Here is a 16,633-nt window from a genome sequence, read left to right on the forward strand (position 1 = left end):
CATAGATGTCTGTCAAATGATAAGTTACAACTACAATTAATGATATATTGTAAAATAAAGCACTTTTATCAGCACTTTTCACGATCCAAAACGATTCATATGAATATTTTATTATATGTTTTCAAGAATATGTATGTAGGAGTTGAAAAAATAAAGCTTTGTCATGATTTATGAGTTTACAGAATTGTTCAAAGCTGTTATTCACAGTTGTGCGCTGTTTTCTTTCATGTCAAAATTAATAGGTAACGTTCAAATTCTTGCATTTAATTTTTGATAGAACCAATAGATAAGTTACATAGAGTATAAGTGAGTGGCAATATGTAACAATGTGTTAGGCACAATGTGAATTTTTTATGGTGGAAACACCACCCCCTCTAAGCAAAGTTTCAAAACTTATGAGCAGGATAGACAACTGTATTATTCATTTTTTTGGGGGGGGGGGGGGGGGGGGGGGAGGGGGAACCCACCCTTCAAAATTTTTCAATAGTATTTTAAAAGACTATATAGCGCCTAGTAAATAGAAAAAAAGTCTTGGGAGCAAAAGAGGCACTGCAAGGCAAAAAATGTAACATGTAAGGTATAATGAATTTTTTATGGGACCCCCCCACCCTTTTATGAGAACCCCACCCCCTTTTTTTAGCAGTATGCATTGATATATAATAGTTAAATATAATCAGTTTAATTAAGTAAAGTTACAAAGAGCATAAGAGGCATTGCAACAAACGTGTAAGGCATTACACGAGAGCTCCACACACAGCTGTGATTGGTCTGACGTCACTAGACGATTATCTATTGTGTTCCATTCACAGCGCAACATGATGCACCTGTACAGACACAGAGCAGTGCCAAGTCTGTCAATGCAGAGCAAGGAAAGCCATGGAGCACTACATTTAGTATTAGTGCAGTTAGAGAAATAGGGGTGGGGAGGGGATAATATATATATATATACGTTCTTCTGTATCAAATGGAGGCTTTTATAGGTTAATATGACACTTCATATGCTTAACCCTGTTGTATAATTGTTTGTAGAGAAAATCGGGGTAAACCCATCAAATATGAAAAGATAGATTTTTTTTTACTTGTATTAACCTGGTTTACATTTTGAAAATGTCTAGACACCCTAGTCTTTTACTTTTAGTGTACAGAAACTTTCTCTTTTGTAATTAGAAACAGTTGTGCATACATGTACCTGTTAAGCATTCATTTTCATTATGATAATTATTTTTGAATGAAACATTAGCACAATATTTCATGAGTTAATGATGTTTTCATATTTTTTTTTCCAGCCAACTGTTTCACCGATGGGAAGTACTTCAAGCATGGAGAGTCTTTCAGCCCCAAAGTCTGTGTCACATGTACTTGTAATGTAAGTGGACTCCCATTTTTGTACTGCATTTAGATACCATGTTCAAATTTTAAGGTCGGGTCAAGGTCATTTATTGAGTTCAAGGCCAACTTAGTTAATTTATCTAGAATAAAAATTGACCCTGATTGCTACCATAATTTCAACCCACAACTTTTCATATTGGAATAAAAAAAATGGAAAGACTATAATTATTGATTTACCTGAAAATATCTAAATAAATCTAAGGAAAAAATTTGACTTTCACTTTGCATTAAATAAAGTTTCTCAGCTGGCCGAACATTTACAAACCTATAAAAGATTGCTACTTTTATATGTAGCCAATTTTCAAATTGCTGCAGATAGAAAATGAAGTCTGTAATCTATTTCATTTTCATTTAACAAATTAAATTTTTTTTTTGGGGGATATGAATTATATTAAGTAAAAATGGGGTAAGGCAAGTTTCTTTAAGATAGTTTCCCTAAAAAAATAGGGTACTATTTTTTGTATTATTATATCTGTGTAAAAGATTTCTTCTCCATGAATCAAAGGAATCAATCTAACCAATATACATTTCCTGTGCTTTTTGATACTATAATTTTTCAAATGTATCTTTTTGAAGATTTGAAGAAAAAAATTACCGGTATCTCAAATTTCCTTGTTCTTGATTTTTTTCTCTAAGATGATGACGCAATTGTTAATTAGCAATAAAAAATGTTTTTTATGGCTTTTTGCAAAGAGCAAATATATGTGTATATTCTAAATATACTTTATGATCCAAGAGAAAAGAAACCTGCTACAGAAGGTGAACAGTTGGTTTCATCCACTGACACCTATTGTGAAATAAGCAGAGGATGCTTGATATTTCTATATCTCTATCATATCTACACGCGTAATTAAGAAGCAGATGTTCTCTGAAGCGAAATTAAAAGGAGCTATTTCTTTACATCAGGGTCAAAAGTTAATTGGAGAAACCAGGTGTATTTGGGAAAGTAAACACATATTTGCTTTATTGTATGGCTTGAAAGTGAAACGGATGTGCAAAAAAGTGATTTCGGCTTTATTTTGATATATATTACAAGATAAGGGTTATTTGCATTCTGCATATTATTTGGGAATTTATTGGTCTTTTGTGCGTTTTGGTCTTAACCTGAAATTGATTGATATTTCAAGTGTTGACTTGTTATGACATCTGTATAGGGTGGTTCTCTTGAATCAAAGACGGCACAGTTTTCTTCTTTTTGTCAAATCTGCTGGAATCGGACGGAATTCCTTTAATTCCAAACTTCCTGAGAATGAAAGGGAACCAGAAATGAGGGAAGCTTTGCCCCGACAAAGTGCTGCTTTCAAAATTCAAAGGACCATGTGCCACAACGACATGGTTTTGTCTGTTCAAGGAATGCTTTTATACGTGTACTTCTGATTCGAAAATTATGTAATAAGAGTAAGCTTCCTTGAGGAGGGTGAAGTGCAGGTTAACTTCCCTGTTAAGTTAACCTGTCGAGTTATTTAAAGACTTTAGCTGACAGATTACTTGTTGGTTATCAGTTATTTCGATAAATTAAGACAGAATTCTAATGTTCAAATTTAAAATTTTTACAGTTGGCTTTTCCAGCCTATATTGTTTTTTTCGTACAGTCAAACAATATTTAAGCCTTGATATTCAGCCTTATTGCCAAATCAGTAATTGCATTCAAATCCCATATATTCTGCACTGGGTATTTGTGTAGTTGTTTTGATGAAGGACAAAAGACATTCATGTAGGATAAACAAATGATGAATAATTTGTCCTTCCTCTTATCTCCAGTCTACATCTCTAGACTTTACAATTGACAATTTGTTACCAAAATACAAAATAGTTTTGCTTGAGAAAAGAAAACCCATACCATATGCATGTAATATCATTTTAATTTAGACCCTTTCCATATACAGTTGAACTTCGATATCTCGAACACTGATATCTCAAATACAATGGATATGTCGAAGTGATTTATAGGTCATAACCACTTATTTTTTTAAGTATTTTACCCTCAATATCTAGTATACTCTGTTATCTCAGAGTTTCTAAACAGCCCCATCTAGTTCGAGATAACGACGTTTGATTGTATGTTTACTCTATTAGGTTCAATTGAATTGTTTTGAATATAGATTAAAAAAATATATAAAACTCAAAATTAATTTTTATTCATGAAGTAAATTCATGGAAACCTTGTTCTTTCATCTTTTCAGGATAGTAATATAGAATGTCACAGGATGGACCTTGAGGCCAGCTGTCCTAATCTGAACTGTCCCCCAGAGAAGAGGCTGCACATCGAGGGGGAATGCTGTCCAGTCTGTGAGGGTAGGTCTTACTGCTTTTAGGGGGTACATGACTCATGTACCGGGGTTATATGTTTACATGTATCTGTGCTAGACCCATATTTGGTTGAAATAGAGCAACAGCATAATAAAACAAACAACGGTTTCAGGGTTATTGTCTGTATCTGATTTACATTTCCTAATGACCACTGAGCTTCCCTATGACTAAACTTTGATTGATTTCAGTATCACCAGACTCTAAGACTGCCTCTGTATCTGATTCAAGCCAGATCCTGAAAATCTTCAAGTTTTTGGGATTATATAATCACACCATCGGCTCTAATTCAATATTTTCTTAAATTCTATGCCATAAGACAGTTTCATTAGACACGACTCATTCTTTTGACATATCCCTTGCACCAAGGACTATCTTTACTTCAAAGCGTTTTACTTTTTGTGGTTAGTCACCAAACTTTATTCAATTTCCTCACCATTTTATCATGCAATGTGGCTGCATCTTTAAACATTTGGCCATCGCTTGAAAGTTTCCGTTATGTCATAGTCTAGACTCCCAGTCTCTTCGAAAATCCCAGAACTCTCAATTTGGTCCCTTTTGCCGAGAATGACTCACTATTTCCGAGGGAAAGGATTTGATTTAACACTTTGCAGGCCAACTATTGCCACTGCGAAGAAGAGACTCATGGGTAGTTTACTAGGAAAATTTATTACATGTCCAACAGAAAAGAGAGTAGAAACCGTTTTGTAAGGGAGATTTATTGACACTGAAAAGATCCTTACTGTCTGAAAGGTCGGGCAGATTATCTGATAATAAGGGTGTTAATGCATTCCCCTTTGAAGAATTTTCTCATGAGCATGTGAACTTTTTTGCTCTGTGGCTGAAAAAGTCAGTTAAAGTTCATCAAATTCTAATAACTATCGGAGATGGGCAATCTTTATTGGATTTACAGCTTTTCAGTCAATTGAATTTGTTGGTGATAAATTCAGGCATTGAATGAAATAGCTGAGGTAATCTAGAGAGAGAACCTTTTGTGGTTTCCACAGGAAGTCTCGCTTTATCATGAGTACAGTACAAACAGATTAAACCTTAATCGCTGAATAATGAAGTTCTTGGAAATCAAATACCAAATTCTTGAAATGAAAATTTCTTACATGTTTTAGATAAAAAGAAGAGATTAAGTGTGGGCAAAAAATCATTTAATTAATTGATAGTTTTAAGTATGGAAATGCTACAAGTTTGCTATAATTTGTATACCGGCTTTAATCTGCTATATATAATAAATTTCATTTAAAGAATTTGCCTGATAGTAAATTGATATAATCAATAAACTGTTTTCAGTATAAGTTGCTACAAGTTTGCTAGACTTTTTCACCATTGAAAATAAAAAAAATTTGGTTTGTAGTTTTAAAAAAAAATTGCTTTAAAGTTTCAAATTAAGATTAAACATCCATCACCAAGTGTTGTTCAATGTTCCCATTAGTTCATAGCTTAATACTTCCTCTAACTGCAGCACACATTGTATAAATTGTATTTGATAGAATCTCTCACTCTCTCTCTCTTTCTATGCATCAATTGACAGCTTCCCGGTCACCAGAGGCCAATAAGTTCTATGTAAAGACGAGTCTGGTGTCTCTCTTCGTTCTGTGCCTCTGATGTCCTGGATAAACTAGCTAACTGACAGCTATACTGAGTCTTGATTGGCTGAGAAATTTCTGTGACTCATTTAGTTTCGAGTGAACTCTTTCCTGATCAATAGACATGGAAGTTTTCATGGGTACATTTCCGAGTTTATCCCGAAGACAAATCGACCTTCATGGGTGCTCCTGAAAGAAATTATTGAAATGTTTTTCAGTCTGTGTACTTTACAAGTGTATCACACTAAATAGATAAATCATATAAAAGACCCAAATGATATGCACTGAAATCATTGCACTCAAATGCAGCTGCAATCAGAAGAATCCTCTTTTTCCTGCAGTACAAATTAGTATTGTGTCTTTCTAGTACACATTGAAGTAATCCAATTGGTTGCAGATGACATGATCATGCCTGTTATCATTATTGACAAAATTGAGTGCACGAATTTGTTTGTGTGTATTTCCAGGTACCAATTTCTGCGGCCTTGGAAACAATTGCCACTCCAATGCAACCTGCATCAACTTGACAACAAGGTTTGCCTGTCAGTGTCTGCCAGGTTACCGTGGCGATGGCGTTCATTGTGAAGGTAAATCAACAACCATTTTGTCAGTACCTTGTGAATTTCATTTCAGAAAAAAAATTAACATGACCTTAAGGCTGCAGAATTTTTTTGGGTACACAGATTTCTAATGAACTAAACCAAGAGGAACGAATAGAGAGATTACTTTTGTCTTAAGGTTCATTTAATTTCTTTTTAATGAACAAATCCCACCTTAAGTTTCATAACTTGAAGGGTAAAAATTGAAAAAAAAATTAAGGCAGGTTGATCAAATTTGTTACACACCACTAACAATCACTTACAGTGCAAAATGTTTTATTTCTGTTTTATTAAATAACGAGGCTTTTTTCGCAGCCTCCCCTATTCACAAATTTCCTTCACTTAGACCGTCTGCCAAAAAGATATTTGGTTTTTATTAAATCGCAACAATAAATTCTCCACACTAAGTTTTTCACACTTTGGAGTATCGCGCCTAGAACATAATTGTACCTCATGCATGCCAAGTTTCTGCTCTCTCAATGTTCAAAAATATAGGTCACGATTATTTCTAAGAATATCCTTAAGCTGAATTCATTATTCATATTGGTTTGTTCAACGAGGTAAATCTATAAAAGCTAATGTTATTTTCATAAAAACTAACTTTTTAAAGTAAGAAAAAAACAATTTTTAATTATTATCTTCTATATAAATGTCTCTTTTATGAATAAGTAGTACAAACTGAGGACTTAGTCTTTTTCATTAAAGAACAGCACTCCTATCTCTCCCCATATTCTCTTTCTCTCTCTCCCAATATTCTTTCTCTCTTTCCCAATATTCTCTCTATCTCTCTCTCTCTCTCTCTCTCTCTCTCTCTATCTCTCTCTCTCATATGCATTTTCTGAATGAAATTAAGCATATTTTTTTTCAACATCTCACGTTTGTTGGATAACCAATCGGATTCATTATATTCACTGTTGATAAGAATATCAATCTCACTGCGGACTTGTTGCCAATACGAATATTTCCTAAACCACAAAAAAATGAAAACACTTGCCCCATTGAGTTTTAATAGACAAATTATCATTACTAATTTCTGGCCCACTGGTAAAAGATATAGAGTGAGAGAGAAAATGGATAGGTGGAGATAAAAGATCATAATTCAGTTTTAAGATGAAAGTGGTATTATCCCTGCAAAAACTGGTCTGGATGATAAGGATTCAAAAAGGTTCGTGATAATGGTGTTCGATGGCGCAGTGGTCCTGTGTATTAAACTCCCTTATAGTGCTGAGCCTCTGGTATGTTTAGATAATTTTTGAAATTGTACATGAGGAATATGAGACATTTTAATTTATGAATGACTTGTTTCTGGTTTGGGAGTTTCCTCATGAAAAAAAATGAAACCACAGAAAAAATATATTTTAACTGAGAGCAGTTAATAACCCCAGTTCGCCATTTTGGGAAACAACTGTTAAATGAATAATCTTGTATCTATAATAATGCTGAGATTATCTCAGATTTTAATGCCCCAGACATTTTTTAAGACTCTAACCCTAATTACCTGTAGTTATTTTCCTCACTAAAAAAAAACTCAAACCACAAGAAAAAATTATTTTAACCAAGAGAAGTTACTAGCCATGGAACACTATATTTCAAATGAAAAACAATTTTTGGAAACCACTGTTGATGGCATAATCTTTTATCTAATGATAAAGCTGAGATAATCTGAGATTTTAATGCACCAGACATTTAAGACAAGTTCTGTCTTGTCTAACCTTAACTTACCTTCAAGTTATAGACAACAATTTAAAGAACAAATCATTATGCATTATGACCTGAAGGTCAGGGACTTTTAGATAAAGTTCATGGTCAGAGAAATAGTTCAAGGTTAGATATGGGTAAATTAGTTACTGTTCAACATGATCATTTAAGGTTATCAACTTTTTGCAAAATTTTATTTCATCTAGTGTATCTTTTGTTAAAGTGCCTTATTATCTTTATTTTGATTTGCAGTTAACCAAAATTAACTTTTTTTCCAGATGTCAATGAATGCCTTACTCAAGGAGGAAAGTATGGCCATTACTGCAATGGCCAAACAGTCTGTGAAAACACAGTGGGATCTTACCTTTGCAAGTGTCCCAGTGGAAGAATTCCAGAGGATCCCTACAACTGTACCGAGTCTGGCTATGATTTTGCCAATTCGGCTCAGGCTAGAGCGTGGGACGGATCTCTGATGGTGACATTCTGTTCCCTATTTGTAGGGATTCTGTGGGTGTCTGGAATAAGATAATGGCAGGATTTGCCTTTAGAATCAAAACTTTGTGATGACCATGATTCAGAGTATGATCAAGCAGCCATCTTGGATGGATGGATAGATGGTCATGCCCATGTTCATGTGAATACAAATTGTTCCATCACATAAAAATTCCATTTTTTCTTTTTTAAATGAACCAAAAAAAATTGTAGGTGTTTAATTTCTATTTAACTAAAATTATTGTGACTGCTTTTTTAGAGATTTTTACTACGTGATGCTTTATAGCAATAGAAATGTATACAATTAAAGCTTTTAAAATGTCTTCAATAATGTAACCATAAGTATGATTTCTTTGGTATTTATTTGATTCAAATTTTCAAAGCATTCATGATTGATATTGAATGAACATTCACACATTATAAGATTCATTTTCTTTATTATACATGTATAGTTCTATCAACCTATGTATATATAGACTTCATGCATATTCCATAAGCAAGAAAAAAAAAATGAGATATGATTTAAATTATCTCAGTTACTTGATTTTATTTCTTTAACAGTTGATTTGATCATGATGATTGCTGTATGAAAGACAATTGAGCTATGTGTATATAAAATATGGTTGATTTGTGAGAGAGAGAATTATTTTTTACTACACTTGTGATATGGAGAGTTGAGTGTTTGGAAATGTCTGAAAGGGATATGCCAATATCATTAATTATTTGTGATCTATTGAAAGATGTGAGGTTAATCTGTCAGCCATGATGGGTCGTGGGTCTCCCATAATGCAGTATTTTGAATCTGTTCCTCTATTGTGAAGATTCAGAATTGAAACGTGCAAAGATGTACATTTTGTGTATTCTATCAAATAGTTTTCTTAACATTTTTTTTCTGCAACAGTACATTATATTATCATATTATGAACATTCGTTTGGGGTTAAAAGGTCAAGGTCATATAATTTTTGGTCAAGGTCATAAGTGCTTTGACTATGTATTATTATATTGTATATTTGACTTGACTGCTTTTAAAGTACTGCTGAAAATAATTCATTCATTTCTCCACATTTCACATTTGTTTACAGGTTTTGTTGAGTAACTATGGAAATGATGGGTGAGAGAAAAATCATCCTTGTACTTTTGAAAAAAATTACTAATATGTTGTTAAATTGCCTTGTTAATGTTATTAAAACTGCTTTGTGTATGAAATGTGATATTTGTACTAGTACTATAGGTTGTAAATATGAGGCTTCAAATACTTGATCAAACATACAAATTGTGATCAATGCTCAAAAAAACTTTTGGTGATTTGAAAGATGGTCTTCTGGACTGTAGGTTTTGGTATTCTTCGGTAAGCAGAAACAGATTTTTCTTCAAAGTGCAATGACACTCATATTATTAAATTTGTAGATACTTCTTCTTCCGCAATCATTTCTAAATCACATCTCTCAATCTGGGGTTGGTTTGCTGGAGCACTTGTAAATGTTGTGTCTGCAGATATCGTGATATCACAGTTGTAGATATCACATGTAGATATCACAGCTGTAAATCACGCAGACGTTTGATCAAGTGTTTGAACTGGAGAAAAAGATGTACATATTTATCCAATGGGTAAATGATTTAATAGATCAAATTTTCTACCTCTGATGTTATCTGTGTAGGATTTATTTCAAATTTAATTAAATTCCCATTTCCTACCATTCTTTTTGTTTTCTTTTTCTGATGTAAAGTGACATTGATGAGGATGTTAAACGGTGTAGTAATTTTTTTTTCACATTAGACCACTGAAGCACCTGACGTTATAAATGTTTCTCTTATTAAAAAATAAAGACCATCTACTTAATGATATGCAAGGTACTTATCATGTATTACAAGGTAGAGGATATGTATTTTTATAATGAGAAAAATAACTATAATGTCAGGTGCCTGTGCTTAGAGTTTAAACTTATTTAGCTCACCTGAGCTGAAAGCCTGAGTTTAAAATTTGCATATAAAAGGGAATATTACTTGGCAAGCACCCAGATATAATTGTGTAAATTTGAAATATAGTTAAAAACTATATCACCCCCAAAACAGATATAATGAAATTTTGTTGAGTTGAGCAATGTGGGCCACAGGCCTCTTGCATTAAAACGCAAATTCTACAATGTGTTAAAAAAAATGTTTTATCAAGTTGAAAAGTAAATCTCTCGCTGCAAATACTGGTTTGCTTTGCTAATTAAAACTCAGCTTTTGTTTTGATTTGTAAAACAGCTTTGAAAGAATTTTTAACTAAAACTTATGCATACATAATTTAGTTGGTTTGTTTTTAAATTCCTTAAAGAAACATCTGGATATATTTTGTTGAATAATTTCTTCTTGTCAGAAAACAATTAAATGGGAGTTACATTAATGAAACCTACATTAATTACAGAGATTTTACTTAAAAACAATACTTCCCCCCTTAAAGAATTTTTTTTTATAGAATTAATAGTACAAAGCTTAATAAAAAAGGAATAAAAAACCCAAAATCCAAGAAGCAGAAAATGTTTCATCATTGAAAAGCAATAAAATAAGTTTTCGTAAACAAGCTCGTTATGAAAGAGAAAAAAGTCGGAGAGAAATGAAGTATGTGGCATCAAGGATTGATCCAAAAAGAGAGCGTGCTAACTGACATTATTTATCTGAATATTGCACAAAAAAAAATTTTGAAAGCACTAGGTAGTCAATGTGCTAAGCATTCTTTACAAGAACTAGAAGAATGCCTGGATCAGCAATGAAGTTTGAGGACCCTAACAGGTGCCCCTAATGTTAACAAGTAGGGGGACTGGCTGTGAAGCCAAGTGGGAGCTTTTAACTCGAGTTTTCCAAGACAATTTTGCGGTTGGAAGAAAAATGTTTTCATGATATAAGGGGGATTACAAACGAGAACATTCTAATGGAAAAATGAACTATTTAAAACATTTTTTAGTGATTTCAGGGCTAAGAAACAGTTTTACTTCTGTTGTTTTGAATTGCGAATATTGGTCAGGTTACGTGGTTCCAGAAAGTTAGTATTACCAGTAATCTCACAATATTTGATTGCTGTTAAGATATTATAAAATTTAAATATCACATAATAAAAATTAAGCCCAGGGTCTGTTGGCATTGGTTAAAGATGGCATTAAAATGATCGAACCACAAATTTTGACTAATACTGGTTGAGTTGAGAAATTAAAAAAGCTGGGTTGAAAATAACAAATGAAAACACGAAAAAAAAAAATCATGCAAACAAAATATAAATGATAATATAAACAGAAAGCACTTAGAGCACATGTCAGTTCTATTTTCTTCTTCTAGATATTTCTACAATGCCTTTTTTCCCAACAACAAGTGTTAGCATATTTTCTGCAACTTTGTTCAATACGCAGCGATAGAAGTAGAGGAATATATGCAAGAACTTGACACGACAAGAACAACAAAAGCTGTATGGAGTGTAAACATTCTCAATATCAAGGTTACATGAGAATCAAGTCAATTCTTTTAAATCTTCTTTGTAAATAATTCTGTTGAGCACCTATAAACTACTCCGAGAGAGAAAGAATCGAATTCCGCCATATCCTTATAAAGGTATTCCCCTATAATTATCTGCCAATGTGTCAGAATGCTCCGACACAAAGATCCTATAATTAATTGTGAGGGTGAATCTACAAGGGGGCCACAAGGTATTGTGTAATATAAATATTTATGTTCACCACAAAAAAGAAGCCTAGCCACATAAAACATGAATTCAATGTCTGATTAGAGAGCAGCCTTTGAATGTTTTATGCGAGGGAGGTGTGTCGGCTCATTTTGGCGAGAGGAAATTGGGCAATGCCGCTCTTCATCCATTGAAGAGATTTCGCAATCATTAGCAACATGCATTCTGCTATAGTAGATGAGCCTTGTTTTTCATTGATGAGGAATCTAATTCAGTTAAGTTTCTCCTCTCTTCAAATGCCTTGGTTAGTTTCTTAATGATTCAGGTTTCTGGCAGCTTAATTTCATTAAGTTCCAATTCCCATGAAGTAATATTCTCTGATCGACATATAAAATGTTGACTGCGGCATGTTTCATTAACAAAAACGCAGGTTCTGGGTTCTTTTATTAAGCAGATTCCAAAATAGAAATGCACACTATGGATAATAACATTAATAAATTCAAATGGAAGAAATAACCATTAATAAATTCAAATGGAAGAAAAAATTTATTACCAATCAACAAAGTCTATTGAATTTTCATCATCAAAAAGTTGTTATGATACAAACAGTTCTTAGACTTTTGTACTCAAGTTGCATTAAAATCATAAGAAGTACTTGATTTTTCTTTCTGAAAATTCAGTTTTATATTCATTTTAGAATACTGATATAATTCGGAAGTAGACTACCAAACATTTTTTTAAAGCAAGATTATTATTTTTGAGTTAATATATATTTGGTCATGATGGGGTGGGGATGAAACTAAGTCAGCTTAATTTAAAAAAAAGAATTCAAATCAATAATCATGTTTGATTTACTTAAATCTCTTACAAATAAAATTGATATTGTGTATGAATAGTGGTACAGGTATCTCAATAAAGATTTCTATCTGCCGTACATGATTTGGGAGGGGGTTAGGTTAAATTTAAGAAAATTGCACCATATTTTACTTATTTGGATAATAGTTTTAGAAATGTGGTCCATAAAAATCTTTATAATTTGCTTTCTGTTTAATTTTTTAATGTGTTACTAAATATATATACATGCAGTTTCATTAGGACTCAATCCTAGCTAATGAGCAAATTACGATTAAAAATAAAGAAGAACAGAGAAGCTAGCTTCTTTTCAAATTTGAATTCCAAGAAGAAGTTTCAACAACAAACAAACGGTGTGATCAATACCTCCATTTAACCTTGCCACCTCCAATCTGTATAAGTCTGGTGTCTGCAGTGACATAAGCAGATTTCCAGTGGTGCCAAGATCTCCCAAGTTGCAGCAGGGAGGCTTTTGCAGAGTGGCGGAGTGACAGGACTAATTGACATCCACTGTATTTTCTTCCTAATGCCCGTGCTCCTCAATATCTGTGGTAAAATGTTCATCTCAGACTAAAAGATTGATTGCTTTTGGGAGGATAATTGTAGTGTTTGCAAATTTCTATCCTGCTGGAAATTATAATGATGGAGAGATTTTTTTTTTTCACCCTTTGGGTCTTTGGAATAGGATATCATTGGGTTCAGCCAGTGCTATTGGCTTTGACCAATACAAAAAGCATACAGAACAATATTGGAAATTTATTGAAATTTTTTTTGCTGCAGATGCCAATGATACTTCTGTTCCATGCTTTTGGAGTTTATGACTCTTATTATAACTCTTTGAAAATCAATATGTCATCCCAGTGGATCTAATTTTTGTGGAAAAATCATAATTGCAAACAGCAATTACCTGTATAGACTGGGTTTCATGAGATTCCTTCTGGCAATACTGTATTCTAGAACACCTATATTCATACTCTAGCCAGAGAGAGAGAGAGAGAGAGAGAGGAGAGAGAGAGAGAGAGAGAGAGAGATGAAATTCATCAATAACATATCATGTAGGTAACAACCCATCTGTCGCTTCATTTACACAAGAATTAGAATTAGAAACTTAACTAAGGAGTCTCATAAGCAAATGCAAGCTGCATTAGATTCAGGTAATGCACACATCCCTTGTTTCCAGACAGACACATTGATCACTTGTTTCTCTGACTAAGTCTGTCTGGAGGTACTTCATCATCTCCAAATCTCCAAATTTTGATCCCCCTTGTCAGAGAACAGCTTAAAGACATATCAGACTGCTCGACAAAATCCTGTGGGTTCATCCTAGCATCCAATGTACCATGAAATGAAACACGGATTATAGGACATGGAGTTTCAATTTTTTTTCTTGTATTTTCAATTACTTTCAGAAGAAAATTAGGACAATTGTGTGCAGTAAATCATTTTTGCTCTCTCTCTCTCTCTCTCTCTCTCTCTCTCTCTCTCTCTCCATATTGAATGAAAATTGAGGATTGAATGAACGATTTGAGTTTCAAAGACCACCACAGTATTTTAATAACATGGGGGCCAGGTAGGAATTTTTAGGGGGGGGGGGGGGGGGGGGGGGGGGGGCTTGCGCGTTATTGCCATCATTGACAGAGATGAGTACAATGTCTGTCTGGAAGAAAGGCCAGATGGCTTACCACAAAGTATGCTGGGGCTAAAAAAACTGAAACATAACCCTCTTTGATCTTATTTTGCTGTTGGCACTTAAAATTATAAACAAATAGTAAAACCCACTGTTTAATTCCTCGCTATCCCACCAGTTGAGTTTTGCTTAGATAATGCAAGGTGGTTTTTTCTGGAGATTAGATTCTGCAATTTTCTGCATGATTTTTGGCACTCAAAGGGGCCCCAGTTTTTTTTTTTATAGAATGTAAAATATATAAACGTGAGGCTTATTCATTCAGAAGATATTTGCATTAATTTTTCAAAAAAATGCTATTTTCATAACTTTATCAGTTGAGATGTTTTGGTGTCCTTTTCACATGCTTAGCCTCTTTAGATAAAATGTGTGCAGAAAAACTCGGCAGGATTCGCTGCATAAAGAATTGTTGCATTTATTACCTGAATTAAGAGATAGGTTTTTTTTATATACAACTGTGAAGCATGCAAGAAGGGTAATGTGGTGCAGTCTAGTGAATAGATATAAGAGTTTGAAAGATTCCAAGATTCAGATGCAATAACCGAAACAAGGTACTCAGTGTCAAGCACCTAGAAATGTAATTTATTAATTTTTTGGACCCTTAAATTGACATTGAGAAGAGTGTAGAAAATTGCATGATCTGCGGAAGTGAAAAGCTAATACATTTAAAAAAAAAGAACTCACTTATCAACAAGGTTTTGGTTGAGTGATTAAAAATACCCCCATTCAACAAATATCTTAGCTTCAAGAGTCTTTATCTTAAAAAACTTAACCCATTTCAACATAAAACTGCATTAGATCTGTTTAAAATGAACTCACTTTTCAAAGTCTCATGAACTTGAGGCATTTTATAGATTTAGCTTTGGAATGTTGACTGTGGCCTTGGATTATATTAATCTGTATACTTTTTTATATATCTTAATACACCTCCAAATAAAAAAGTTTTTATGCATTTGACTATATATTATATATAGAGAGCAGAATTAAGTGCAAGTGAATTGTACTTGATGGAGAGATTTGAAGTATAGATTTAGTAACTTAGCTGGTAGCTTAGTTTGCATTTGAGATGACTATGAAACAAACAGCCTCCTCAGCATTATTGCAATATAGGATGAAGACAAAAAAATCTTTAATCTTTTAAAAAAGCTTTAGAACAACAGCATTGAAGCAATTGTGCAAGTCTTAGAATAGAAATATGGTTTGAAAAAGGTCAGAGGTTCAACAAACTTTCAGACCAGAAGACCTAAATATGGCATCAAAGTTTTCTAAAAACATTCTCCTCAGCAACTGTTCAGAAACAGTGAACAGGAACTTTTATTATGAATCAGAGGAGCTGGTTTGGAAATAAATTGGACACACAAAAGAAGCCCATCAGAATCCTAAGTCTTAAAACTCTCTAAGTCCTTTGTCAAACAAGGCTCCCATCACAACTATTGAAGCCTCATTTCTCTGTGGTCTTTAGTTGGTGCTCTGTTCCTATTAGAAGGTGCCCCTTGAAGTCATGGAACCTAATGTTAACCTCCTCTCTAGTTCTCTCTCCCTCCCCTTGCTCTCTCTCTCTCTCTCTGCAGAATTCGGACAGGTAAAAACAATCTGTTTCCTTTATTTTTCTTTGCTTTTATTTTTCCTTTGCCACTGCCTTCGTGCCATCTGTAAACGATGAAGAATTAATCATGGTGGGGAGATGTTCGGGTTTTGGGTGCTTTGATCTTGGCTTTTGGGGATGCCCCCAGATCTTGTGAGGCTCTCTGGGTCATTAACATGGTTTAAGTAAGACTGACAGGTTGTCAGGAAACCTTGCTAAGAGTTTGGTGTTTTTTGTCTTTTAACAGTTGTAAACAAATATACAGTCTTTTTTCCCCCTCCCTCTCTCTTTTTTTTTGCCAGTTGGTGATACATGCTGCATTAATAGCTTCAATACAAATGTACATGGGTTTTCAAATTCTTCATAACATATCATACGGTAAATGTCCATCTACTCTCCCCCCCCCCCCCCCCCCATCTTTCCCAAAATTCAATATTGGACATCACAGAAATCTTTTTTTCTTATTTGAATTGAGAAAAAAAAATTGATTTACAACATCACAGAAATATTTTAACAACAAATTTTTAAAATAATTATATACATGCATATGCATGCATATTATTTACTTCTAGGAAATTCAGAAATATTTCCTCTTTTAGTTTCAAAGCAAATTATTCAATGTAGTCTGATTTTTATTTATTACAGCAGATGGTACTCAACATTTCATTTTTACATGTCATTGAAAAATTTCACTGATGATGTAAAAACAATTAAAAGGGCGATAATCTCGTAATTTGTTCTGGTGTCAGGAACCTCTATATAGCGTTTAATTA

The 16,633-nt window shown here is 33.4% G+C and overlaps 1 protein-coding gene across 5 annotated transcripts in view; it reads left to right on the forward strand.

Annotated features, from left to right (window-relative positions):
- The window catches only part of LOC105344586 (protein kinase C-binding protein NELL1), a 40,591-nt gene extending 30,810 nt beyond the window's left edge, over positions 1 to 9,781 (forward strand). For all 5 annotated transcript variants that reach the window (XM_034462152.2, XM_066070826.1, XM_034462153.2 and 2 more), the window contains 4 exons: positions 1,287 to 1,366; positions 3,573 to 3,684; positions 5,762 to 5,881; positions 7,870 to 9,781. In XM_034462152.2, the coding sequence (XP_034318043.2) occupies positions 1,287 to 1,366; positions 3,573 to 3,684; positions 5,762 to 5,881; positions 7,870 to 8,120 (563 nt within the window). In that variant the 3' untranslated portion in view covers positions 8,121 to 9,781. The remainder of the gene's footprint in view (positions 1 to 1,286; positions 1,367 to 3,572; positions 3,685 to 5,761; positions 5,882 to 7,869) is intronic.
- Positions 9,782 to 16,633: the final 6,852 nt, after the last annotated feature.

Source organism: Magallana gigas, chromosome 9 (genome assembly GCF_963853765.1).
Source record: "Magallana gigas chromosome 9, xbMagGiga1.1, whole genome shotgun sequence".
NCBI lineage: Eukaryota > Metazoa > Mollusca > Bivalvia > Ostreida > Ostreidae > Magallana > Magallana gigas.